We start from the raw sequence: 26,378 nt of genomic DNA, 5'->3' as shown, positions 1-26,378 counted from the left end.
TGTGTGTGTGTATGTATATGTGTGTGTGTGTGTGTGTGCTGGGATTTTTCTCTCTTCCCTTCACAGCGTCATACATGAACGGTTAACACAACACAAGAAGTGATGATTTCAGCAAGCTGCCAAATGACATGCAACACACATGAGGAGAGAAACTCTAAATCGCTCCAGCAGTGAAAAGGCTGTAGAGGAAAACAATGTCTGGGGAAATGATGAACACGGAGTGCAATATACAGAAAGAGATTATTTGTGTGTGTGTGTGTCTGTGTGTTTCAGTGAGAGTGAGGGGGGGGGCAGAGAGAGAAAAATTATGAATATAACTTATGAACGTATGATCGTATGAACCCATTAATGTGGACAAGCCTTGAGAGCATCAGGTGTTCTGGTCGTCAGCCTCTGCCATTGTTTACTGTTGTTGCCCACACACACCAACACCTGAGGGACGCCACCTGCTCTCTGATCTCTCATTTTAACACTGCAAGCCTCATCGGCAACGTGCCGCATCACGCCGCACGGCAACACAATACTCTCTGTGCAGAGCCCCGGGCACCAGTGAGGTGATGTTATCGAATAAACCAAGCGAATCTCCCTGTTTAATTAATATGAGCAGGGCTGACATTGTTAAGACCAGTGGGGCGGGAGGTTAACACAGGACACGGTAATGTGAAACAACATGTCTCTGTGTGCATATGGAAGTCATCGAGGCAAAGCTCATTGCTATTTGCATTGTCTCATTTTCTGCCTCAGTGGGGCAGGTGGCCTATCACATCTATTCTACCAACACAAGGCTGCACCTCGTTGCAATGCAAATAAAACAACTTTAGGACATACCAATTACAGTATATATTGCATTCAGGGTGTACAGGACAGGTGGGTTTGGAAGGGAGGTGCTGTTGGAGTTTGTCTCTACGCCTTAGTAGGGAGGTACTTTTAATTTGCAACGCATGTTATCACATCTACAGATGACTTGAAGCACTTTAACTACCAACTACACAGAACATCTTCATTTGTTACAGACCACAAAGCAGAGATCATCAAACCGGAGTGCAGGGCAGTGGCTGACATTAAAGCAAGCATAAACTGGAGATTCTAACCACATAGATGCACTGATCTCATCAGTGGCGCAAAAAGTAGGTATGCGCTATATGCGGCGCATAGGGGCGCAGAACCATGGGGGCGCCAAAGCGATGGTAATAATAATAATAATAATAATAATAATAATAATATATTTGTTGGTGTATTCTATATGTAGCTACTGTTGTACGTTTCTAAATCATTTCTGCATTTCCTCAATGTTAAATAACATTTTAGAGGACTAATAGGCTAGAGTAGGCGCCCTGTCTCATAAAATTCTATCATAGAATTTTGACATAGAAGAGGGAGTGGGGGCGCCGTGAGCGCTGAGTGAGCAGGTACGAGTAGTGAGTTTTCGTCTAGAAAAAGATGGATAAAGCAAAAAAGCTGTCGGGGGCTAAAATAGAAAAAGAAAGGGAAAATGAGATGGCATGTCAAGGGATGCAACAGTAGTTAAATAAGTGGATGGTGAAAAGCAACAGGTAGGATTTAAAGTGTGACGTCTGTGCTTGGAAGCACACGTTTCATGTTCATGCTATTCATGTTACCAGACTAACTAGCATTTGCTAAGTATATGCCGATTGAAACAGCCTATATTCCATTCAGATAGCTAGGTGGCTACCATGCTCATACTGCACTTTTAATGGCAAACTGCAAACAGAAATGTCACACTAGCAACAACTCATTACATGATTCCATTTCCTAACAAGACTCCTTGTAATAACTTAATATTGTGCTGTCAATGTGGCGCAAACAAAGGCTAGAGTTTGATCAGCCTTATCCTTTGTGAGCAACAGCTGGCAAAAGGACGTTGAGAACCATTTAGACCGTTTAGACTCTCTTAAAGTGACAATGCGACATTTAACAATACTTCAAGTTCAAATCGGCAGAATTTCTTAAAAAATAATTATATGTAATACATTATTGGCCTTTTGTTTTACTTTAGTTGTTTGTGTTTTTTTTTGGGGGGGTGGGGGGGCAATTTGTTGTTGCATACCCCTCAACAAATGGGTAGCTGCGCCCCTGGATCTCATATCATTAAAGCAAGCGTAAACTAGAGACTCTAACCACATAGTTGCAGTGATCTCAGATCATCAAAGCAAGCATAAACTGGAAACTCTAACCACATACTGTAGATGCACTGATCTCAGATCATTAAAGCAAGCATAAACTGGAAACTCTAACCACATAGTTGCACTGATCTTAGACTGCACTGATCTCAACACTACACGTCTTTCCCTCCCAGACAACACACAAAAACAAACACACGCATACTGTACACAGAGGCTGTGGATGCAGCCAGTGTCTTACTGTAAGCAAGCATGTGCCCTCTCAACACAACTGAGTAAAAACACACACAGACAAACACACACACACACACACACACACACACACAGACAAACACACACACACACACACACAGACAAACACACACACACACACACACAGAGACAAACACACACACACACACACACACACACAGACAAACACATACACACACACTCACACACACACACACACACACACACACACACAGACAAACACACACACACACACACACACACACAAACACACACACAAACACACACACAGACAAACACACACACACACACACACACACACACACAAACACACACACAAACACATACACACACACACACACACACACACACACACACACACACACACACACAGACAAACACATACACACACACTCACACACACACACACACACACACACACACACACACACACACACACACACACACACACACACACACACACACACACACACAAAACCACAAACTTCCATTTCTGCTCGTATTTCTCTGGCCGAGCCCAGTGCAAGCGGCGGGATTCTGACATTTTTTATTTGGCTTGGCGTCTGAATTATTCATGCCCTGGCCCATTAATCAGAGATGAGGAGCCAGCTGCCGGGTCAGGGCATTTCAGCAGGATTTGGGCGGCTTGATAAATCCAGCCTTTTCCTTTAATGATGGAAAACTACATCAGAAATGCATAGCCTTGTTTATGCAGGCTGTGGTGGTGGGAAGGATTGATGTACGCTATCCTCCTCGACTGGAGGTTGTTTAAAAGGGCCAGAACCGGCGAGGGAAAGACCTGCATCTGGAGCCAGTGGAGGAGCACAGTTAGAGGCCAAATACCACTAGCTCTAGGTTCTGGCCAAATACCACTAGGTTCTGGCCAAATACCACTAGGTTCTGGCCAAGGACCCCCTTGATGTGTTACTTAACCCATCGACAATACTACGGCAAATGTAAAAATACATTGAGCTAATCCTAATAATTATTTTAGCCACAAGCACTTCGCGATGGAGCATAGTGTGTAAAAATTGCATTTGGGGCTCTCTGCTGTATGGAAGCTATCACTCTACTATTATTCCCAGTTATTATCATGGAAAATATAATATTCAGATATGCGACAAATTACTACAATGGCATTGTATTTTTCAAATGTATTTATTTGTTGCTTTTATTTTTCCATCCAACTTGCTGAGGCCCCCCTGGCACCCCCTTGCGGCCCCCACTTTGAAAACCACTGCCCTAAGTCATGGCCATGTTCTGAGGCGGCAGGTCTGCCCCGTTCCTGTGCCCACTATGGTCATGGGTAGAGAGCAGAAGGGATGGTTCTTCATGTGGCAGTGTTCTCTGTCTCCATGATGGTTCTTCATGTGGCGCTGTTCTCTGTCTCCATGATGGTTCTTCATGTGGCGTTGTTCTCTGTCTCCATGATGGTTCTTCATGTGGCGCTGTTCTCTGTCTCCATGATGGTTCTTCATGTGGCGCTGTTCTCTGTCTCCATGCCATCCCAGCGCTCCGTTCAGCCCACATACTGCGCTTCCTCCCAACTGCCTGCGTTGCCATAGTAACCAGGCCCAGCGGCAGAGCTGGCCATGTTTGGTCTGGGGCGCACCGGCGGGCAGAGGGTCAGGCGTGCACGTCCGCACGGGAGGGGGGGTGGGGAGGGGAGAGGAGAGAACAGGGGAGTCCACCCACCCGCGGTGGCAGAGACATGAGGGCACATCAGGGGAAAAGCCCGCTGTGCCACTAACGCGACTGTGCTTCACGCGGCAGGACAGCGGCACCGGTCAGCAAACAAGAAAAAGTAAAGCAACTCAGCGGTCAACAGGAGCCACCAGTGCAGGCCACTTGTAAACACACTTCATGGTCCTCCACTAGCAGGGGCTCAGCGCAAACACACAAAGGCCACCACAGACTCACAGAGTTAAACATTTTTAACAAGTCTGGGATGTCTCCAGGCTTGTTGACTTTGTCTTTTTATGGAATCACACTGCTTGAAATTCAGTCCATCATTTTCACAGTGCATCTCATTTAAATATTTAAGTTAAGTGCGCAAATGGTGACAGTCTCTGGAATGAAATGCGAGTGGTGATTCGTGACTACGTGGTGAAGCCCAGATACGGGATCAGAACTATGTGAAGCATCTCAAAGCCATCACGTGCATCTGACAACTCAGCATACCTGAGGGGCCGTGCACTATGAGGCCCCAAAGTAACAAGTCACAACCCAAACAACATTAGCTATGGAGATGACCTGAGCACAAAGCCAAACATTCCTTTGATCAAAAGGTTGACAGGCGATGGCGGTCAGGCGAGTGGCCGTAGTCCGACTCTACACAATTCATCGGCACCGGTCAGCAAACATGAATGCTATTAGCATGGGCTGCTGGAGTGGTGTGCTGTGCTGGGGGTGGGCTGGTGGCAGGTGGAGGCAGGGAGGAGAGTGATTGCAGCTGCCGTCTGCTGGAAGAGGGTGCGGTGGGGTGTGATGGAGTGTTTAATGGCCAGGACTCAGGTGTCTGGGGTAGCCGACAGAGGTGATCTTCACCTGCAGGGTGGACGAGCGCCGGCAACACAAACACAGACAGGTACAGCTCTCCAACTCGCCTCACTGCCATCGCCCAGCCTCCGACACACACATACATTTCCCTCACGACTCTCTCTTCCTCACGATCTGTACCACACACACACACTGATCAAAGAGAAGGTACTTACTGATGTGTACAGGAAGCCCTCACTGTTCATGGCCAGGTACAGCTTGGTCTGCACACCTTGTATGGCCACCACCCGCAGCCCCACGGGGATGAGGTTGAATATGGCTGGGGAGAGAGAGGGGGGGGGGGAGAAAGAGAGAGGGAGGGGGGAAGAAAGAGAGAGAGGGGGGAGAGAGAGGGGGGAGAGAAAGAGAGAGAGGGGGGCAGTTATTTGACAGTTTATTGAAGGGCAAACTTCAGTTTGATAAGAAAGTTCCTTTCATTCAGTTTCCATCTGGCGATGCTACTTCCACCATCCGGTAATGAGCAACGGCTCTCTCCCACTGAGCTCGTCTGAGAGGAGGCAAGTCTGACTCCCTCTCTCCCTCTCCCCACAAGCCCTCCACACCTCCACACCTCCCTGCGCCTCCTGGCCCTTTCACCCAATGAATGGAGTCGCTGAGCCGAGGCCCGGCTGTACCTGCCAAAGCCCCTCGCACCTTTATCCTCCGCCCCCGCCTGGCACCCAATAACCCCCGCTAATCTCTGCCCAGCGCCACACACACACGGGCACGCTCTGCCAAGCGAAAACATGGCAGCGCCGCTCACTACCTGCCTCAAAAAGGGACACCTTGGGCATGAAGAGGAGAAGAACGTGGCTGTTTTAACACTGAGTGCCCCCTAAAAAACAAAAGCTGCAGCAGCGCCGCCTCACTGCGCGTGAGAGAAACATGCTGATGCTGGTGCCCGTCATTGTCCCCGATGCCATCGCTTGCCTGGCATGTCCACTCAGGCATCCCAGCTTAATCCTCAGGGCCAATGGCAGCCGGGGTGATGCAGGCACTGGCATTGTTGGCAGCATGAAAAAGTGCCCATCTGCATGTGAGAGAGGCTGGCCTACATTTGCCAGCTTCACTTAAGCTTGAGCCAGCGCAGCACATGTGGATGACCAGGACCGGTCATAGCAGGCGGACAGCAGATCTCTGACCACAAAAAAAAAGAGGCAGTAAAAATGGTGGCAACACGACCTGAGTCTTTCCTCATTTGTTCTGCTGTGCTTGTTCCCCATTATCTTCATTCTCTTTACTGTAGCTCTCAGTGGTCTGATGTAACCCAGAGACAGCAGCTGAGTACTGAAACTTGTCCCAGTCCAAACCAAGCAGCTGTGTGTGTGTGTGTGTGTGTGTGTGTGTGTGTGTGTGTGTGTGTGTGTGTGTGTGTGTGTGTGTACCAGTGGGCAGTGTAACTTTTTGAGCTCACGCTGTTTGGAAGGCGTCTGACCCTCGTTTGAGGACACGCCAAATACGAACTGTAAAGCTCTTAAAGAAATCGGCTCCTCAGCAGGTCAGCGTGGACGCATAGTGCCTCACCAAAGAACCTGAGCTCGACTCTTTCTGACACACACACACACACACACACACACACACACACACACACACACACACACACACACACACACTGTCTCTCTGGAGGAAAGCGTGAGCTTACAAGCCCTGATTAGACCCCTACTGCAGGCCTCCTGCTGTGTTTACTTTCTCTCTGTTTTTCCCTCCCTTCATCATAAACAAGAGAAGAGTGCTTATTAATATTGCATTCTGGGGACAGGGGCAGGCGGGTGGATGGAGCGAATAAAGCCTGTGCCCACTGCAGTGCAGTTGCACTGCCCGCTCTATCAATACCCACCATGCCACCCTAACCCAAGCCCTGCCCAACCCAACCTGTCCGCTCTACGCTGTCCTGTTAATCCCACATCAAGGCCTTTGCTCTATTCTCAGCAGGCCCCTGCAGCTCTGCAGCGGTCCCCCATCCACAGAGTCCCACCAGGCTGGAGCCTCGGCCCCTCTCCCCTCTCCCCCCCGGGGTCACCCATCCCTACTGGCACCCAAACCCCTCCAGAAGTCTCGCCCAGTGGATAAGTGCGCGAGTGGACCGAGGTGCAGTGAGTGGCCAATTAAATGGGCATTTGAGAGTTGGTGGAGATGGGAGGACTTGGCATGTGGAGTATGAGTTTCAACTGTCTGCACACGTTAGTGTTAATTTTGTCACCTATTTTTAATTTAGTCTTAGTCTTAGTCTTGTGACGAAATGTGCTTTTTAGTCTTTGTCATATTTAGTCATTCAAATATCATTTTTGTTAGTCAAGTTTTAGTCGACAAAAAGTCTCGTAATTTTAGTCTAGTTTTAGTCAAAAGAAAACTAAAGGTATCTTAGTCTTAGTCAGTTTTAGTCAACACATTTTAGTCTTTTTTTTATAACAAATTATTTCTGATTACCATTTGAGTCAAATAGTGTTTCACACATCTCAATTTTCCAACAATATTGTGTGTCCACAGGGCTACTCGTCTGTTATAATTACTCATTCAGATTTTTTGTCAGTCAGTATGTTTACATGCACAGGTAAGTCGAGCTACAGTTATAGCTCGGCTGGGATTTGACCATAGACAGTAAAAGATTTGACTGGACCACTGTCATACTCGTAGACCAGTGTTTCTCAAAGTGTGGTCCGGGAATCACTGGTGGTCTGCAAGCTATCCCAAGTGGTCCGCGAGCAGACGTGGTAAAATATAATATAGATGAGTTGTTTGCAATATTGAACCAACTTGTATGTAAAAACAGTTCTGCAACACTGTCTATGTAAGATATGCCAGTTTAAATCATACAGTATGAATCCACACAATAAGCAAAGTGCAAAGACAATAAGCAAGGTGGTTCAGTGAGTAGGCCTATAGTGTAGACTAATTATAGGCTACTGTTGAAGTAGGTCTAATCTTTTTTTTTTTTAGCTAGGGTTAGTTAAGTGGTCCTGAAACTGAAAAAGTTTGAGAAACACTGTCGTAGTCCAAAGTATTAATGTTTTACTCCGTCTCGCTAGATGGCGATATTCGCCCAAACACAACACATTCCCCAAACAGACTCTCCATCTTAGCCATAGCTAACTTGCTAGCGAACTTTCCATATTAGCTTACTTGCTAGCAAACTTTGCATCATCAGTCTAACTAGTTGAATAATTGACATTACATGATGAACATTTTCGTATGGACATTCTGGTGGATGTTAATTTGTATGAGAGAAGCTTCAACTTCTGGGTATGTAGCATTGTGGCATAAAGCTTAGGTAATTAGTTTGCTAACTCTGGCAGAAATCTCCAGTGTTCTTGTTCCATGTAGTTTCGTGTTGCAGCCACAGGGTTGCAGCAACAGCACGTAGACTAGCCTACAGGAAAGCTGTTGCGTTTGAACTCATTCGGAATATTTTGAAAACGTAACAGCTAGATATTCTGTCTTCTCATTTTGTAGACGAAAATGAAGAGAGATTTTATCTTAGTTTTTATTTCATGCAAAACATTTTAGTCTCGTCTTTTTTCGTCAACAATAATGCATCTTAAGATAGTCTTAGTCAGTGTTTCAGGACAATACTGCCGTCTCGTCATCGTCTCGTCTTAGTCATTAAAAAAAAGGTCGTTGACGAACATATTTCCTCTCGTCTCGTCTGACGAAATTAACACTAGCACACGTCTACCATCCTCCTGTGTGATGTGATGTGGCACATCTGGTGGGCTACTGCTTCATGACTGGTGCTAAAGTCCTATTACACACAATCACAATCATACACACACACACTAACACACACACTTGTTCTCTCTCTCTCTGTCTCTTTCTGTCACATTCGCACACCACAGCAAACACAAACGCACACATACCACCTCATATCAGCAGACAATTCCCTTACTCCCCCACACTGACTCTGAACTTGCTCCTTCTCGCAACACACACACACACACACACACACACACACACACACACACACACGCACACACACACAATGGTAAACCTCATTTCAGAGGGATTACCAGTACTCTGCCACTGGGGATTTGAAAGACAGAACTCAATTTCCTCAACCTTCTGGAGCACCTGAGTGTGGGGGTGAGGGGGGGGGGGGGGGTCATGTGTCTGACACCTTCACATGTGTGTGGAGATGGGAGACCAACCTCACGCTCTGAGATCCCCTATCCTTTCTCTCAAACTCATAGCTCACTCTAATGCATTCCACTGTGCAAATGACTTGACCATAAGACTAATGGGCCTGAGTGCTTCAGTCAGAATTGATGCATTCCTAGAAACACTGATCTGATTCCCTCAAGGCTTGTTTGAGCTGCCTTCACTAAGGCAGATACCCCCCCCCCCCCCACCCCCCCCACCCCAAACATTGAAATTTGAAACACGGGCCCGTGCCCCAGCAGAGTTCCGCCACAGAACTCTCTCAAATAGGGCCTAATTAGGGCTTCCACACTTAAAGACAGAAGCACTGCTGCATATCATCAAATGACAAATTAGCACCAATTAAAAGATAAAAAGGGCAAACAAATATATTCCCAGCCCCAAAGACAGACGAGGCATGAAGACGAAGCTGTACGCGTCTGTATTGAACATCTCTCCACATTCATTTGACAGCGAGAGCAGCTGTGCTATTCTGCAAGCCTGGGCCATTGTTGATGCAAACAGACAGACTTAACGTGCATCACATCTCCTGAATGAATCATTCTCTGAACGCTCTGGAGCTCTCGGGGTGGTGACAGGCACATATTTGAGCTTGATATTTGCCACGCTGAAGAGCATTATCCCATTTTCATTTCCTGACTTCCTGTTACCAACGCCTCATTTAAAGAGGATGGATGAATATGGATGCAGAGTTTTTGGTTGGGGTGGAGGCGGGGTAAGGTAGGACAGCGTGGAAATTGCACGCCAAAGCGGTAATTGCTGCTTGGGTCTCGTTGGCAGTGGAGGCGCGAGGAGAGCAGATTGATTTCATGTACTTTTGGAGGTCTGAAGTGCGCTGTTTATCAGTCTCTCTAATGCGGCCCCTTCATAACTTGTTCTCATCGAGGACATTAGGCAACGGGCGAGTGGGTTATTGAGGACTGGGTAAACAAAACTCAGCCTCAATGAATGATTCAGCATCTCTATGAGTTTGTGTGTGTGTGTGTGTGTGTGTTTGGGGGGGGGGGGGGGTGGGGGTGCGATGTGCATGTGCGAACATCAGAGTTTACCCTCTCCCCCAACGAAAACATACACCCATACACACACACAAACATGCACACACACACACACACACACACACACACACACACACACTGAGAGAAGAGGACTGCACTGCCGTCACCATGGAGACAAGAGCAGCCAGCTTCTAACAATGCTATTTTTGTAATGTGTGAGAGAGAAGCATCACATTTTCCACTTTTTCACCAACAGCATTTTACATTTCTCTTCAAAAAACATGAGAAGCAAAAAAAAGAGAGAGACTGTTTTGGTGGGAAAGGCAGGCGGCTCTTACATAACCTCATCTCCATAAAAAAGAGGCACAACTTCCAGTGCTGCAACTGGACAAGAGTAGAGAGTAAAAGAGAGAGATATAAACAAAAAGAGAGAGAGAGAGAGAGGGAGAGAGAGAGAGAGGGAGAGAGAGAGAGAGACAGAGAGAGCCACCACACCACTATACAGCAGTCCTCCCATGGGGAATGAGAGGGAACCAGATCAGCTGTCCACTGGGGAAGCCTCCCCTGCCCTTCACAGGGACGGAGGCCTGCACATCACAGCTCGGATAATTGGCCGAGGTGGGCATGACAAAGCCGCTAATTGAACACGGCTGGGATCATTTACGTCCGCTTTTCAGCCGTGTTTACATCACAAGGCCAGCGGGTACCATGGCATCTTCTGAGGCATGGGCGCGTTGTGGCTCTGTCACCATGTGGGTGCCACCAAACACCTGCCTGCCAGCCTCACCGCACTGAGCAGACCGTGTCTCGGGTGTTTGAGAGAGGTCGCCTTGTGCGCTCTGAGACTGAGTCATGTCTGATTACTGATGCTGTTTGGTAAATGACTTCAACCAGGCACAGATAAATCTTCAGCAAGGGTTTAGACACAACTGTTTTTATTCCATGTCGTCGGTGCATTGTTCCCAATAAAACAAAAAAAATGGGGAAACTGCACCAAGCAAACAATACAAAAACTCTCTTTGAAGTCACTAATCTGTCGCCATAGGTCTGGGGTTCATTCTATCAGTGTGCGATGGCTGTGCAGATGTCTGGAGTGGTGCGGACTGCTGCTGTGTGGGGTGTGCGGCGTGGAGTGTGCGGTGTGCGGCGTGGAGTGTGCGGTGTGCGGCGTGGGGTGTGCGGCGTGGAGCATGGGGTGTGGAGCATGGGGTGTGCAATGTGCGGCATGGGGTGTGCGGCGTGGAGCATGGGGTGTGCGGCGTGGGGCGTGGAGCATGGGGTGTGGAGTGTAGGCCGTGGGGTGAGCGGCATGGAGCGTGGGGTGTGCGGTGTGTGGCATGGTTCGGGTCAGCTCGGCTCCGCACCCCACGCTCGGGTGTGGAGCGTGGGGTGCGGAGCCGAGCTGAGCCATATAGACGGCTCTGGAGCGGAGCTGCCCAGGGGAGTCATGTGGAGGCTGCTCTCAGTGGCTGGGTGGCACTCCAATGCAGATTGCCGTTAAATTGCCAGTTAAAAGGGCCTATGCATCAGATTAATGGTCAGGGAGCCTTCGAATGTGATTAAGGGCAGGAAGCGTGTGTGTGTGTGTGTGTGTGTGTGTGTGTGTGTGTGTGTGTGTGTGTGTGTGTGTGTGTGTGTGAGTGTGTGTGTGTGTGCGTGAGTGTGTGTGAGAGAGAGAGAGAGAGAGAGAGAGAGAGAGAGAGAGAGAGAGAGAGAGAGAGAGAGAGCACAATTGTGTGTGTGATCTCAAACTAAAGTACGATGAGATAAAACTCTATCTGATCTTCCCCTGAGGAGAAAAGAGATGTCCTTATCGTCGACGTGGCCATTATTCTGGACTGCGAGATCTAATTATCCAAAGGGTGTCAAGATCAGAGCGAGGAACCGAATCAAAGTTGATTAAGCTGCCACACCAGGTCCCAAACATCTCCTCTAGGCCTAAAGTCAATTCTTACACAAACTCAACAGATCTGCAGTGACGTCCTGCAAAGCCAGAGAACAGCTTGGCTCACATAACAAAGCAGCACCTACAGGCTGTCATGAAACAAGTGCCCACAGGGGGACCTTGGTTCCTGGGTGGCACCACTACAAAGCAAAGGCCTGAGGGAGAGGGGTGGAGAGGAGAACTCACTGTAGCCGTTGTCCTCCTCTTTCGTCCCATCGATGGTCCCATCTGCCTGCAGCTGCAGATGGAAGCCCTGTCGACTGTACAGCTTTGTGACGATCCCCTTCAACTGGGGCTCTACAAGGGAGGGAGACAGAGAAAGAGAGAAAGAGAGACAGAGAGAGAGAGAGAGAGAGAGAGAGAGAGAGAGAGAGAGAGAGAGAGAGAGAGAGAGAGAGAGAGAGACAGACAAAGAATAGGGGAGGAGGGACAGAAGAAAGAAAAGGTAAGACAGATAAATATCCAGACCAGACATACACCACCCCCAGGAGAAAGACCATAAACTCTACACAGCCCATCTACACTCACATCCATTCCTTAATGAGAATAGGAAAAGTAGGAAAAATAGGCAATGTATTTGACATTTGTGTTTGTTATCTTAGTGATAGATGCAATGTGGTTCTGTTGTTGAAATGACGTTGAATATACTTCATTCATCAATACAAGTCATTATGAAGGGAAGATCCAGCTGACTGGTAGACAATATTGAACAAGCAGTGTTCATTTCCGTTTCACATTCATATTCTAAGGAGACGCAAATGGCCTGGAATATTGACACATACACGGTTGAAAGCTATTGTGTAATATGTTGCCAAACAAGCAGCCGAAGATGAAACTCTGATTACAGGAAGTCCATGATGAGTCTATCTGTTTACATTCTGCTCCACAATCTTGTCACGTCAGCTTTGCTTTTCATTCTCATCCAAGCCTAACAGATAACAAAGACTGTCTCGCTCTGGTGATTGACAACATTCATTTCCTGGCTGGGCTGCATGAGGAAGCTCTGTCCAGTCCTCTAATGTGCTGCTCTTTTCAGTAGGCCATCTTTGAAGTGTTTTTTTTCTTTGTTGTTTGCTAGTCTCTACCCGGCCTTCAGAACTGGTCCCAAAGAGGCACGGATGTTTACTCCACTGCTGCTGCATATACTGTATGTGCCTGCAATGTACATGTTCTGCAATATGGTAAACAAGTACTGCAATACGCCTCATCAAAGAGAAGAAAAGTGAAAATCATGTGCCGCAGCCAGGCCCATTACTGGAACCCAAATGAAACAGCCTAACAGTGCTAATTATGACAAATGCAAGCAAGCCTGACTGGCTTTGTAACAGCAACGAGCCTACGGCAAGCCCATATGGTCGAACATCAAGACTAAATGACTCTGCTTCTAGGATTTATTTTGCCTGCGAGAAGTCTGCGAGACACGTTCCACCCCATCTGTGTCTGTGCAGGTACGCCGGCCGCTCCGTCCAGCCTCTGTCCCCACCACCACATCGCTTCTCCTTTGGTCTGGCCGACAGAAGCTTTCATCTCCTCCTCTCATCTCCCCTGCCTTTCACTTGTGCCTTTTCACACTCCCCTCACAAAAGGTTGCCTTGCCAATTGGCAGGCCTCGACTGTTTTCTACACACTGATACCTGGCTGCTTCCAACCTTCGTTGAAGTGCCCAGGAAGTAGACAACCTTTTTTCAAACTGCTTGGTTTTGTGCTTCGATTGCTGTTGCTCACATGAAGATCTGCAAAGTGGGTGGACGCTTAACATGATGCATTGAGGATGAGAAACAGGAGAAAGCTTTCTGCAACCAATCCAACAGCGTTGGCAGAGAAGTGCATTGTATTATCAAGCGTCTAAATCTTTAAAAGACTGCTATCACAAACTATTATAGCTGTTGAGACCAGTTACACTCAGGCTGATGTGCTGAGGTATTGGACTACAGGAGTAACTATGAGTTATATTAAAGGTGACTTCAGAGAAAATGGGAGAGTGCTTTGTGAACTGATAAGTGAAGACAATAGAAATGAGACGAAGAGGCTAATGTTGAGGATTTATCTCTCTCTCTCTCTCCCTCTCTCTCTCATGTGTTCTTTCTTTCTACCACACACACATACACTCTCACTCTCTCTCACATACATTCACACACAAAATGACTCACTCTTTCCCTTGCTCTCACTCACTCGCTCTCTCTCTGTCTCTCTTTCGAGTGTGAGGACTGGGTGAAAGTGTGAGAGTGTGAAGACAGGAAGAGAGAGCCGTCTCCGCAGCACCAGCTCTCGGGCTCGCATCACACTGGAGAAAGTCTCCTGGCGCGAGGCCGAGCCCGTGCGTTACATAAGCACTCCTCCCAAAGTCCCCGCCTGCCTGGAGTCACTCCGACACTGCTATTGGGGACCATGGGCACGCACACACACACACACACACACACACACACACGCATCTGAGGGGGCAACCCCGCATCTGAAATCACAGGGGCTGGGCAAATGCCTCCTCCTTACAGAGCTGCAAAAGAGAGTGTGACGGAGATGGGAGTGGGAGAGAGATGGAGACAGAAGGAATGATACGGAGAGGAGAGGATGTGGTGTGGAAGATGAGAAGTTACGTAAAAGCAGAGTGTTGAGGTTCTCATACGAAACTGATCAATTTGTGGGAGGTCATCACAGTCACATACAAGCAGACAAACACACACACACACACACACACACCAGACACAAGGAAGTTCTGTGAACCCCCAATGTCTCAGCTTTCCTCTTCCACTCCTTCTCGTCATACACTGTGTGTGTGTGTGTGTGTGTGTGTGTGTGTGTGTGTGCTCCAGTGGGTCAGAAAGCTATTTTGAGGGGTCAGATAATCTTTCATTGTTTTTCATTGTTTAAGGAGACCCTAATGCAAATCAGCTATCCTATGCCCTTTCCACAGACCTCAAGTGAATTACTACACCAGTGGATCTGCAATGTGAAACTACAATAGCCAAAGAAATATCAAATTAAACATTAGCCTCTCAAAGGCTGGCCAGAGGTACCAGAATTCAGGCAACCAAACTGGTGAGCATGGTAGAGGGAAGGGACAGTAATTCACAGTGCAGTGAATATAAATACAAAGATAAAAACTGATGGAGAGTCCTCTCCCACGCAAAAGCTGCTTAGCTGGCTTTCAATTGTCTTCGCATTGCCCCTGGGATTAGGCGAAAGAGGAGGTGGACATAACTACACAGCACTAGTTTTAGCTTAAGCATCACTTGAGTTGTTATGCACGACAGGTATGCTGTTTGTGTGGCTTGTACTTTTTTCTGAAAACCAATGCTGAAAACTTGAATAGATTAACTGAAGATATAGACACTCACATGAATGTTTCAGCTTATTAATGAATAGCTTAAGTGTTATGTAGTGTATTATGCATTATGAAAAGGCGTCAAGGTTTCAACTTCACAGAATGTAACTTAAAGTAGAGAGACAAAGTAGTGCATATATCTGTTTGCAGTGCACGGGTGCAGAGATGCCAACAATAACACTAAACATGTGAAATGGAAATAAGATGTGACAACATGAACGTAACGTTATCATAAGCACACCTGGTCGTCTTCGTCTCCTCTTCTTGGAGCCGAAGAGTTTGACCCGGGAGAAGACGCTTAGCCTGCTGGGCTTCTCGCACGTCCCTTTGGTCCCTTTACTCGGACTGTTCACACAGCGACATGCGTTGGACTTCTCTCGCTCCCTCGCCTGCCTCTTTTGCCGAATTAAGGAGCTGGCGATCGCAGCAGCCATAGCCAGTTTGTCGGTGATCCAAAGAAAACTTCCAGTTTACGCTGCGCGTCGCCCCACAAACAGAGTGGTGTTTTGCTCAAAAATCGTGCTTTTACGCACCCTCGACATCCATTTCAGCACTCAAGTGCACAATGCAGTCATTGTTACCTCCAAAACGACGAGACAGATTCTTAAAACAGACGTTATGTGAAATCAAAGAGTTCAAATGTTTCTTATAAGTTCTCGCTTAGAATGCCATCTTTACTGAGAGCATGTTGAAAATGCTGCATCACTATCCGATCAAGCAGATTTCTTCAAAAAACATAAGATACATGTTAAGGAGTGTGCATGCAGCAGAACCACTGCAGCGGGAGGCATCGGTCTCCCGTGAACTCTATGCCATTATCAGAGCATCGCAACTAATGATACAATCTTCCGAACGCTGAAAACGTTTTGCACTATCCCACAAAAACCCAAGGTTCACGCAAAAGTCAACAGAGATGCAGGTGACACCGGAGGACTCCTCGTGCGCAGCGAGTAGAAACACCTGTTAGCAAATAACGACAGAGCACATCCATCGTCGCGTGATTTTTGAGCGTGCCATTAGTTAATGCTTCCCCTAGATGCCCATAACAGAAGAAGAGAAAGCTAGACTGGATATACTGGATACTGAGGAACGACTGATTACATGTTTTGATTGCCTCTCTTCGGCTGTCACGTCACAGCACAGAGTAGGGGGCTTCATATAAAATGCGCTATCCTGTACAAAGAGGCAGAGAAGCGTTCTGCACTGTGTTCTGTGTTGCCTCCCGCTCAGAGGAATACCGCGAGGGGCAGACGGACGGAGATACAGGACTACAATAACGTCATCTGGAGACTCCGTCAGCGGCAGCGCACCCCTCGTGTAACAACTCTACCTCTTTATTATGTTGCCGTGGCCACTCTTGTGAGAAATTAAAACTGCCTGTAGCTATCTAAAAAAAAAAACAGTGTATACCATGTAACGTGGATTTGTGTGTCCCACAAACGCATACAAGTTTTACACCTGGGGTACACTTTGAAACAGACGCGTTTCCCTCACCCACCCCAATTATAGTCGTTTAGTTTTTTTTTATTAGACCGTTATGTCACTGGTTGCAGACCAAAGGTAGGACTGGGGAGCACCTGGCTTTACGCCCTCACCTAACCGCGGAGAACGTTGTTATAAAGTTCGATCTAGGCGAGTGGCAGACACCCAAACAAACCTATCCTCTGGTATTAAGCAGAAAGTCGAAAGACTCTGACAGCTTCACTGATAGCATGGCGCGAAATGTCCTACAGTATTGGGCTGAAAGTAACGTAGGCGATGCGAAGGAAAACGTGTGAGGAAATAGTTAATCACTTTACAACATTCTCAAAATGAACAACATCTAATAGGGAGGAGATAATGATGACCATACTGCTACAACATAAGAAATGCGTCGCCCATATGTTCATGCGCTGTCTCTGCTGTGGGTATATCCATCACACAGGACACGCTCACACAGCGAAGTACATTAGGCTACTTCCGACCAGACCCGACTAACATCACAAGTTAACCTTGACAATAGTCCTCTGTAAAATATATAATAGCCTACTGAAAATATGCATTATACATGGGTATAGCAATACATAACTGTACACCCAAGAGAGCCGTTATGTAGGATCCGCCAGAGTACAGATACTGTAGAGATCACAACGCTAAACCAGATTTATTGGACAAAACTACCAATGACAGGTGCTGTCATCTCTTCACACATTATCAGCATGTAATAGCCTATTCAGTCTACTGAGAAGATATGCTAATTAACTGTACTGGTCAATTAACTGATTAAATGAATATAATTTTGGTTAATCATGGACCAGGGGTAGTGGCAGGCTCTGCGTGCAGTCATTGTCTTACAAAATCAGACCAAACGTCAAAAGTAGTCGGATAGACCGCACCCTATAACCAGGGCTCAAGTCTGTAGCCTACCATCGGCAACTGCCAAGTGCTCACCCCTTCCTCCCTCCCTCTCCAGTGCTCTATACTCCAGCCGCGTGATTAATGAGAACAAAGGCTCAGCTGTGGTGCCACCTACTGTACGATCACACTCAGCTCATGCAAAGGGATGATAAACTACAACCGAATCTGGATTAGTGGGATATCTGTGCGGCACAGCGAAGAGATGCCTTTTGATACTTTCTGACCTCCGAGTGATCTGCTTCACTGATATGACATTGAAGCAAGTGAGTCCATGGATTAGTTTACTCAGCATCATATTACTGAACACTTTCCTTAACTGATTCAGCATAGTTCAACAGCTTAATAGACACCAGCTTTCAAGGCATACAGAAAAATACAGAAATAAGTTAAATAATAATAAAAAAAAAAAGAAACGAATTGATGTAATACTCACTGCAGGAAAACAGGCATGAAGGCAGTGTCAAGAACGCCCAATACCGCGTCATTCTTCAACCGGGACAATGAGGATTGAGGACAAGGTTGACATTGTCAAATAGGATCTGCTCAAGCTGTTTTTATTTTGTATCACTGGACTAATGAAGGCAAAGTCTTAATACAATGTTGCATTTATTATAGAAAAAATGTTACCCCAAGCCTCTATAAAGTTCCATAACAAGTCAAGAAGGTCGAAACGGGCCTGTTTCTCTTGCAACAGAATAACATCAGCACCCTGGACAGCTCCACTGTAAAATTCACAGCTAACTCGTGAGTTGCGGCATTTTTGTACATGCGGCATCATATTAAAAATACATGTTAATACAATCTTAAAGGATCAAAAGAACAAAAACAGCCATATGAAAAACTGGAGGAAATCAGAGTTGCCTACCTGATGTAGATTTTCTCAGAGGAAAATTCATAGTCATTTTTGCGACACAAGAAAATGGACAAAAGCAGTTCTGAAGATCTCAAACAGTCCCGGAGCAGTTAGCGAGCACAAGAAGATCCTACTAAGTTTGAACCATATCTAAAGTATCCTTAGAGGCAGGAATGAGCAGCCATCTAGGCGGGGCCGATTGTACTCTGAGATCATTAACGGACATTAGTGATTCGCTATTATGACTAAAACGGCCATTAAAGATTCATGGGGCCAGGCTCTGTTGATCCGGCAAACATAGGGCGTGTGTTGACTAAACTGCGGCGCTCTTGGTCTTGGGAAGAAAGCAATCGAAAGCCAGCCCTGAAATTGTACTTCCTACTCAGGGGCATATTTTCCTCTCACATTACAAAAACGGGCTGTAAACTGATCCTTTAATGCGCCGAGTAAACCAGTTAGGCCGGCCCTTCCACTTTCATCTGAAAAGCATCAAACTACATCAACGGATGACAATAGACATCAATGTAAGCGCAGCCTGGTTCTGTTCTTAACCCCCCAGAGCAAGAAATTAGGGCTTTATTTTCACTCAAAGTATTCTGTAGTATTTACATGTTGAAAGTTCAGCAGTAGTCTAGTTAATATCTCAATTGCCACTAAAAATCTGCCGTTGACATTAAATCATCATAATAAGTAAATTCTGTTTTTCCTCAACACAAATGATTAGTTATGCTATGTTCAATAGGTTTTTCTGCCTAAATGATCAACAGTGAGAAAGTTTTAGAAATATTTAGGAATAGGCTAATAACCAATCAGTCTGAAGCAACAATAGCCTACAGCGTGAGAGAAAGGGGAGTTGGTAATGTTTGTTTTTAATGAATCACTTTTTAATCACCAGAATCACTGGTGATCACTAATTAATCACCAGAAAATCAACACCTGGGCTAAAACAAGCCTTCTACTGTATGTTTCAGAGTTGATCGCTAGATGGCGGCAAGTGACCGGTGTTTTGACATCTATTACTGCTATAGGCCTACGCGTCTATTGCTGATACATGACATTGCGGCTATTCTACGATCGAATAAATGCATTACAGGCCATAAACTTTTCTCCCGCTGAGTCAATATGACGGCACAGCGGGGAGAGGATTTCTGCCCCGAAACAAGTTTCTGTGTCATTTTGCTGCAATTATTCAAATTGATACAGTGCTAAATGTGCCATTTAAAATCTGCCGACGGATGTGCTGTATAGTGTCATTATTTTCAACTTAAGCCTTACAATGAAAAAAAAAAAAAAAAAACTGCAGGTCGTCCTTCATCCATGATCGACATAAATATGGCCTTACATTAAAAGGCATAACATGAGCAAAAACGGATGTATGACATTGATTGCTTGCATACATAAACAGGAAATGACACTGATGGCAATATCACGTGGCTAAACACTGACATGTATTCTGTTTCACTCAATAAACCTTACTACATTCATATTTCTGAATATATGAAATGTGATCGCCTAATGCAGGATAACTATTTATTAAAATACAAAAAACCTTCTAGAAAAAATTGCACATTGTTTCAAAAAGTGAGTTACTGGCTATACCTAATTAGGACATTAACGTTCGTGTTGTTATGTGAGTGTTTGAAATGCATATCTTTATCACAACCTCTACCTCTCTGTGTGGTTTAGCCAGCTTTGAACATCCTGTAATATACTCTCGCCCCAGGCTCCCAGCGGGTGTAATGTGTAATCTCCCTGCGTCCACAGACTTGGCCATGTAACCCTGTCTCTCACCACTGCTGTCAATGCTCTCCTGCCCGTGCTGGACACCCGAGGCCCCTGGGCCCTGACAGAGGAGTCGGGCTAGGAGGGTGGGGGTGGGGCTGGGATGACTGGAGCACCTGGTCTGACCTTGGCTCGGCCCTCTCACAGCTCTCTGCTCTCACATAAGGTCCTTGTCGTGGAAACCAATTAAAGCGGAGGGAGAGCGGCTGCCCGGCGCTGTCAGGATCCCTGTCCACTGCTGCCACCACAAGGTGCCCGGCCGCGGGGTAACGATGCCAGCCGCTTCAAAGTGTCCCGCGCTGACAGCCCCAGGGTCGGCCGGCAGGCACGGCCATGCAACTCTGCCTGCGGCGACTTTCACAGTCCACTAAGGGGCAGCTCATTCACACAGCACCGCCCCTGGCTAGTCTGGGGCCGCAGGTATTTTTACTAATACATGGCGAAGACTCAGTGCCATCCAGGGGTCATCTGATGAGCATCACAAAACATCAAAGAGGTTTTAGAGGTAAAACATGACTACACTATTTCCTTCACCATGATGACACCTCATGCTTTCACTACAGTGTCTACTGCTGTGCTGACACATTGTGCTGGTATGCGGTCATGAAACAGGCAAACTAGGCTAAATCAATTTGCTAATTTAATATCATGAACAAGATCCTAAGTACAAACATCAGGTGGTCAGCTCAGTGCTCCAACACACCAGAGCACAGCTTTATTTCATACGCAACACACGGTGCCTGATACAGCACTGGCTGTCAGTAGATGTGTTATGCGCAGTTTTCCATAGCCTATGGCGTTCTGGCAACATTCGGCTACTTCCCAGACATAGCAGGACCTATACAAGGGACTGACACACATCCAGAGTGTGGTGCCAAGGACACCGTTACTGTGTCAAAAACACTGTGTCTATGGCAAACCTTCATTAAGAGCATGTCATAGAGTCTTAATCTGCATCGCTGATCAAGGTGTTGAGTATTTGGTCAGCAGCTTCTCTGCAGTCTGAGACTGTTGCTGAGCTTTGTCCAGCCCTGCTGACAAACACAGGCCCACAGATGGCCATGCCTGTCCCCTTACTCTGTGTTGCTCAAGCTGTGAACATTGGAGTAGCAGCAAAACGCTGCCTGCCTCATGTTTGAGTGCCAGGAAACAATGACATCATCCCCTATTTGCGGCTACACTCTCCTATGTGTTGTTACAGAGTATGACCACTAGATGGAGACACTGGAGCACAAAGGAATCTCAAGTGGGTGCAGTGCGCTCCATGAGACGATGCTTTGACCTCTGATATATTACTGTTTTACTCTTTGGAGATATATTGACTGCTGTTTAATATATATTGATTAATATATAATGCTGTTTTACTATGAAAAACCCATAGTTTTATTCACAAAAGCAATGCAGGTTTGGAATCAGATATTTCATATACGTCAGCAATGACTTTAGACTACTATATTGGGCATTGAGTGCTAACAAACGCATTCATAAATACAGCACTCATTCTGAGAGCTGCAGCTGTGGCTCTCATGTATTCTGGTCTAGTGCACAGAACGATGATCAATGAATGGAAATGAGATGTGAACACAAGAGCTACTGCTGCTGGTTCCTCCAAGAGGACACGTAGCATCTGTTTAGGAGCAAAGCTGCTTGAGTGAAGAACAGACCGTGAGCTGCCAGTGCCATGACAATTGCAGCCGTTGTCATGGCGACACTGCCTATACGCATGCTGGAGAGGTGGGGAGAGGGAGCGCATGGAGAGTCGTGTGATTGTGTGACGGGGGGATGGGAAAAAGGGGTGTGTGCATATGTGTGTGTGTGTGTATGTGTGTGTGTGTGTGTGCGTGTGTGTGTGTGTGTGGACCCCATTTTCAACCCACACTCAGTGCAGAAAAATGTACAGGAGATTACATGGAGACCTCTGTACTGTCCTCAGACACCAGAATGGACAGGACGTGGTGGAGGAAGAGATGAGGAGGTAGAGAACAGGTGAACCTGGCGTTAAAGAAGGAGCGAGAGATGAGGAGGTAGAGAACAGGTGAACCTGGCGTTAAAGAAGGAGCGAGAGACAGTCCAGACAGGTGGCAGTGAGAGACAAAGGGAACATTGCATTTTTGACATTATCAAGACCAGGGTATTTCATATCAGTAAACCCTGATGCAACAGAACTATACTATCAGAAATGACAATTCACTATGACAGTCAACAACCCTGAAGGGCCTGTTTCCTTGTAATACTATTCATGTTGTGCTTGGATTTATCATCCAAGGGTACAGACTGCAGGTATGGGGATGGGGTGGGGTGGGGTGTATGAGCGTAATGGTTCGTAAACACAATGATGTAACACCATGCCAATGCAGACGAGAGAGCTTCCCATATTTCTCCACTCTAGTCAGATCTCCTTCACCATGTCTGTTGAGTATTTCACCGTGTACAATCCAGTCAGTTCAACACATTAGATACTATTACAGCAACTATTGTCACCCAGGAGAATGGCGACAGCATTTAGCCGCTCCGCACCTGTCAAACATAATTAGGAGCGCGGCAGCCGCGGCGGTCTGCTGCAGATCTGGCAACCTTAAGGTGAGGGTGTGCTTTATTGAATCATAATGGCTCAGGATCACACTCATTACCGGGCCCAGAGAGGCGGCGAGTCTTTAGCTGCCCCCACAATGGTGGAGAGTGACACTGAGCTATGGAGACTTGGAGAGGGAGTGGAGCACATGGAGAACATCATGTGGGATTACCGTGGAGTCTCACTGAGGAGACACAGGATCGAGTGGCTTTGTCATCAGCGCCAGCAGTTATTTTCTTAGTTTAAAGACTAAGTTGAGAGTCGAGCACTAATCAATGCACTGCGAACAAGGCCCCTACGCACACAACTGTTTGTATTTCAAAGGACTACAACTCCAATCAATAACAGCATCATTTTTCTGTTCTACACAGAGGAACACCGTTCCTGTCGAACTGAACGCAGGGCTACCCAGTTAGAATGACAACAGAGTAACGGCTAGAATGACCCCTTGCACAGTTGTTGCTTATTGGCAAAGAGGTCTGCAGGCAGACCTAGCAGAGCTAGAGCAGGGCTCTCATCCTGCAGGACAAATCTCTAACCTGAGCAGAGGCAGCAGTGGCAGGTCAGGGTAATGGCATCCTGATGAAAGCAACACAGAGAGCAGAGAGTTGCCAAGGACCTGTAGACCCAGTGGGAGCTACACAAAAGGTTCAAAGGCACAAGAAGGCACATGGACCAGGATCCATGTTGAGGGGGCAGCAGGGGGAAGATACAAAGAGCAAGAAGAGCCTCCTATGCACACAGGCATCAGCCCTGCATGTCCCAAGCTAACACACCATCTCTCCCTCTCTCTTGCTCCCTCTCTCTCTCTCTCTCTCTCTCTCTCTCTCTCTCTCTCTCTCTCTCTCTCTCTCTCTCTCTTTCTTACTTTCCCTGTGGATGCAGCTACACCATCTCTGGCAAAGCTAAGCCAAGCTCTTCAAAGCTCTTCATCATAGAAGTATATGCTACATTATGTTCTCACTTCACCAGAATCTGTGGCAGGGTGTTAATTTGTCACAGAATTACCAATGGCATTCCATGATTGAAGTGAACTTGCATTACAGTTGGCTGTGTGTTTTACTGTATAGTCAATGACACTGAGGTCAAATTACACCGGAGATGGATGGGATGGGGGGGGGGTCTTTACTGCAGGTCTTGATTGGCAAGTCAGTGGAGGTCACGGAGATCGTATTTCACCGATTACTGATAAAAGAGACTGTTGACAGCTCTGAGGGCCAACTGTGGTCAATAACGGTCACTTACAAGCTTATCTATCAAGGTAAACCTAGACAAGCCTGCAGCGACCCATCTGAGCCGAGGAGAAGTTCTCTTGCAGCCACTTTGCTACTTGTGTAACTTTTGAATGAGGCCAGCCAGGCACTTCAGCATGCAGTGAGCACAGATTATTTCTGTTTCTGGGTTGCACTGAGATTCTACCCTAGTTTGCCGTGATTCGACCAAAAGGGAGCTAAGAGTTTAGGAAAGGTGAGCCACAATGCGCCTGCACTCACTCACACTCACACACACACACACACACTCACACACAAGCACATAATTACTCTGCCTGACTGATGGTGATTGTGAGTATGTCTACAGAGCAGAGGACAGAAGAGTTAGAGTTGTTCCGAGTCATTAACCTAACACTTCAACTCTCCAGCAATACACACTGCAGACGTAATCCACATAACCAGAAGCAGTCCTGCATCAGACTTCAAGCTGAATCCTCAAACATGGGAGTAAACATGCTAGCAATGGATGCAACAGTCTGTCCTTAGAACACCTAAAGTTTACTCCCCTTCTGTCCTCACCAGCCCCTGTTTCACTGACATAGCCTAGAATCCTACCCGCCAGCCCAAATCCTCAGACCTTTGAATGCATGAAGCACTCTGCAACTGCAGCATAAAATATCCATGAAAAGCAAGGTGAATGGAGCAGCGGCATGTATTTTTCAGACATTAGATAGATGTGGAGGATCTCCTCCCCGTTTCCTGAACAGAGTGGGCCCTGCAGGTTCCTCCTGCCTGGTGACTGTGAAGGGAGGGTGGGGGTGGGGCGTGTGGATGAGAGTGAGGAGCTCTGATTGTGCGGTGGAGGAGTCTCTGTGAGGATCCGCGTCTGCAATAATCATGAGCGCCTACTCCATCTGCAGACGTTCAGCATGAATTACTTATGCACAGCTCCGATCCACATCACAGCAGAGACTTAGTGAGAGAGCTGGACATTGAGCGTGTGGCCCGACCGACCTACATTCAGAATCAGTCAGACACTGGTATAAATGGAGGTGGTCTCAACTACCGTGTGTATTGTTAAAGAGGCAATGGAGGAGAGTGGGGGAGTAAGAGATTGAGAGAGAGAGAGAGAGAGAGAGAGAGAGAGAAGTAGAGGGCCAGTGAAGGAAACGAAGAGATGGAAAACTGATATGGGGCCTACATCATTCGCACTGAAACAGCAAGTGATTTAAGTGCTGTTAAAGGTGCAGTATGCAAAAGGTATCTGGACTAGAAGCATTGAGGTGATTCTGAAGGCATCATAAAGAGCCAGCATCTCTCATACCCTGCATTCCATCAGCTGAAACAAATAGGCAAGACTCCATGAAAGTAGAGGAACATTCTATTTTCAGTGCTTTTAAAGTCTGTTATTATAAGTTGCGAAGGAGAAAAATGACGCCTCCGAAGCAGCCCACTGGCCAATGCCAGCCCTGTCGTTTTCAGCCCACTGGCCAATGGCAGCCCTGTCGGTTTCATTCACAGGCACCTGTGCTGATGTGGCTGCAGAGAACTAAGCGTAGCAACCGCTCTCCCACACCATCAGAAAATAGCACAAATCACATCAACTTCTCTCCTGGCACTGGAAATAGAATAGTGCAGGGTGATGGGGCACAAGCAGCGCTCTGATTGAAGGCAGTTTTCCCCCAACGTGCACCCATCAGATGCCCTCCGGGTGCTTTCTGAAGGTGTCTGGCCTCTCGCTGTCCCTGACTGCCCTCCGTGTGTAAGCGTGGCACGGAGAGCCTGGCATGTCCAAGCGCTGGCAGCTGACCTCAGGCCAGTCCTCAGAGAGACAGAGTGAGTCTCATCAGATGAGAAGTGGACGGTGCAGAATGACGCAGAACTCAAAACAGCCATCTTGTGATGTGGAATATTGCAATGTGGAAGAAAAAACAACAGAATTACTGTAGACACATTTACCTTTGAGAACATGCTTGAATTTCCCCTTGGGGATCAATAAAGTATCTATCTATCTATCTATCTATGCTGGCATATTTTTAGACGGTTCACACCGACTCCAGTCGCACTTTGGTGAAAACGTCCCTCATTCCCCATATTTTTACTGTGAGTCTCTCCCTGTGTCATCTGCCTGCAGGAGTCTGACCTTCTAGCCCCTGCGTCACGCCGCCCCAGCTGAGCTCCTGGGAGTCCTGGGAGTCTCACCTCCTTGCCAGCCCTC

At 46.9% G+C, this 26,378-nt stretch overlaps 1 protein-coding gene across 7 annotated transcripts in view; it reads right to left on the bottom strand.

The window, feature by feature from the left end:
- Positions 1-26,378, bottom strand: part of fgf13a (fibroblast growth factor 13a) — a 98,730-nt gene that overhangs the window by 15,451 nt on the left and 56,901 nt on the right. For 4 of the 7 annotated variants that reach the window (XM_042074567.1, XM_042074562.1, XM_042074564.1 and 1 more), the window contains 2 exons: positions 12,210-12,320; positions 5,108-5,211 (listed from right to left, as the gene is read on the bottom strand). In XM_042074567.1, the coding sequence (XP_041930501.1) occupies positions 5,108-5,211; positions 12,210-12,320 (215 nt within the window). Of the gene's footprint in view, positions 1-5,107; positions 5,212-12,209; positions 12,321-15,586; positions 16,766-18,175; positions 18,229-18,369; positions 18,504-18,607; positions 18,959-26,378 lie in introns of those variants that run through there. The other 3 variants (XM_042074566.1, XM_042074568.1, XM_042074565.1) reach the window with 3 other exon arrangements.

The sequence above is a fragment of the Alosa sapidissima genome, chromosome 20 (assembly GCF_018492685.1).
Source record: "Alosa sapidissima isolate fAloSap1 chromosome 20, fAloSap1.pri, whole genome shotgun sequence".
NCBI classification, from domain to species: Eukaryota; Metazoa; Chordata; class Actinopteri; order Clupeiformes; family Clupeidae; genus Alosa; species Alosa sapidissima.
The sequence above is the reverse complement of the archived record's forward strand: the minus strand, read 5'-3'. Positions and strand labels throughout refer to the sequence as shown.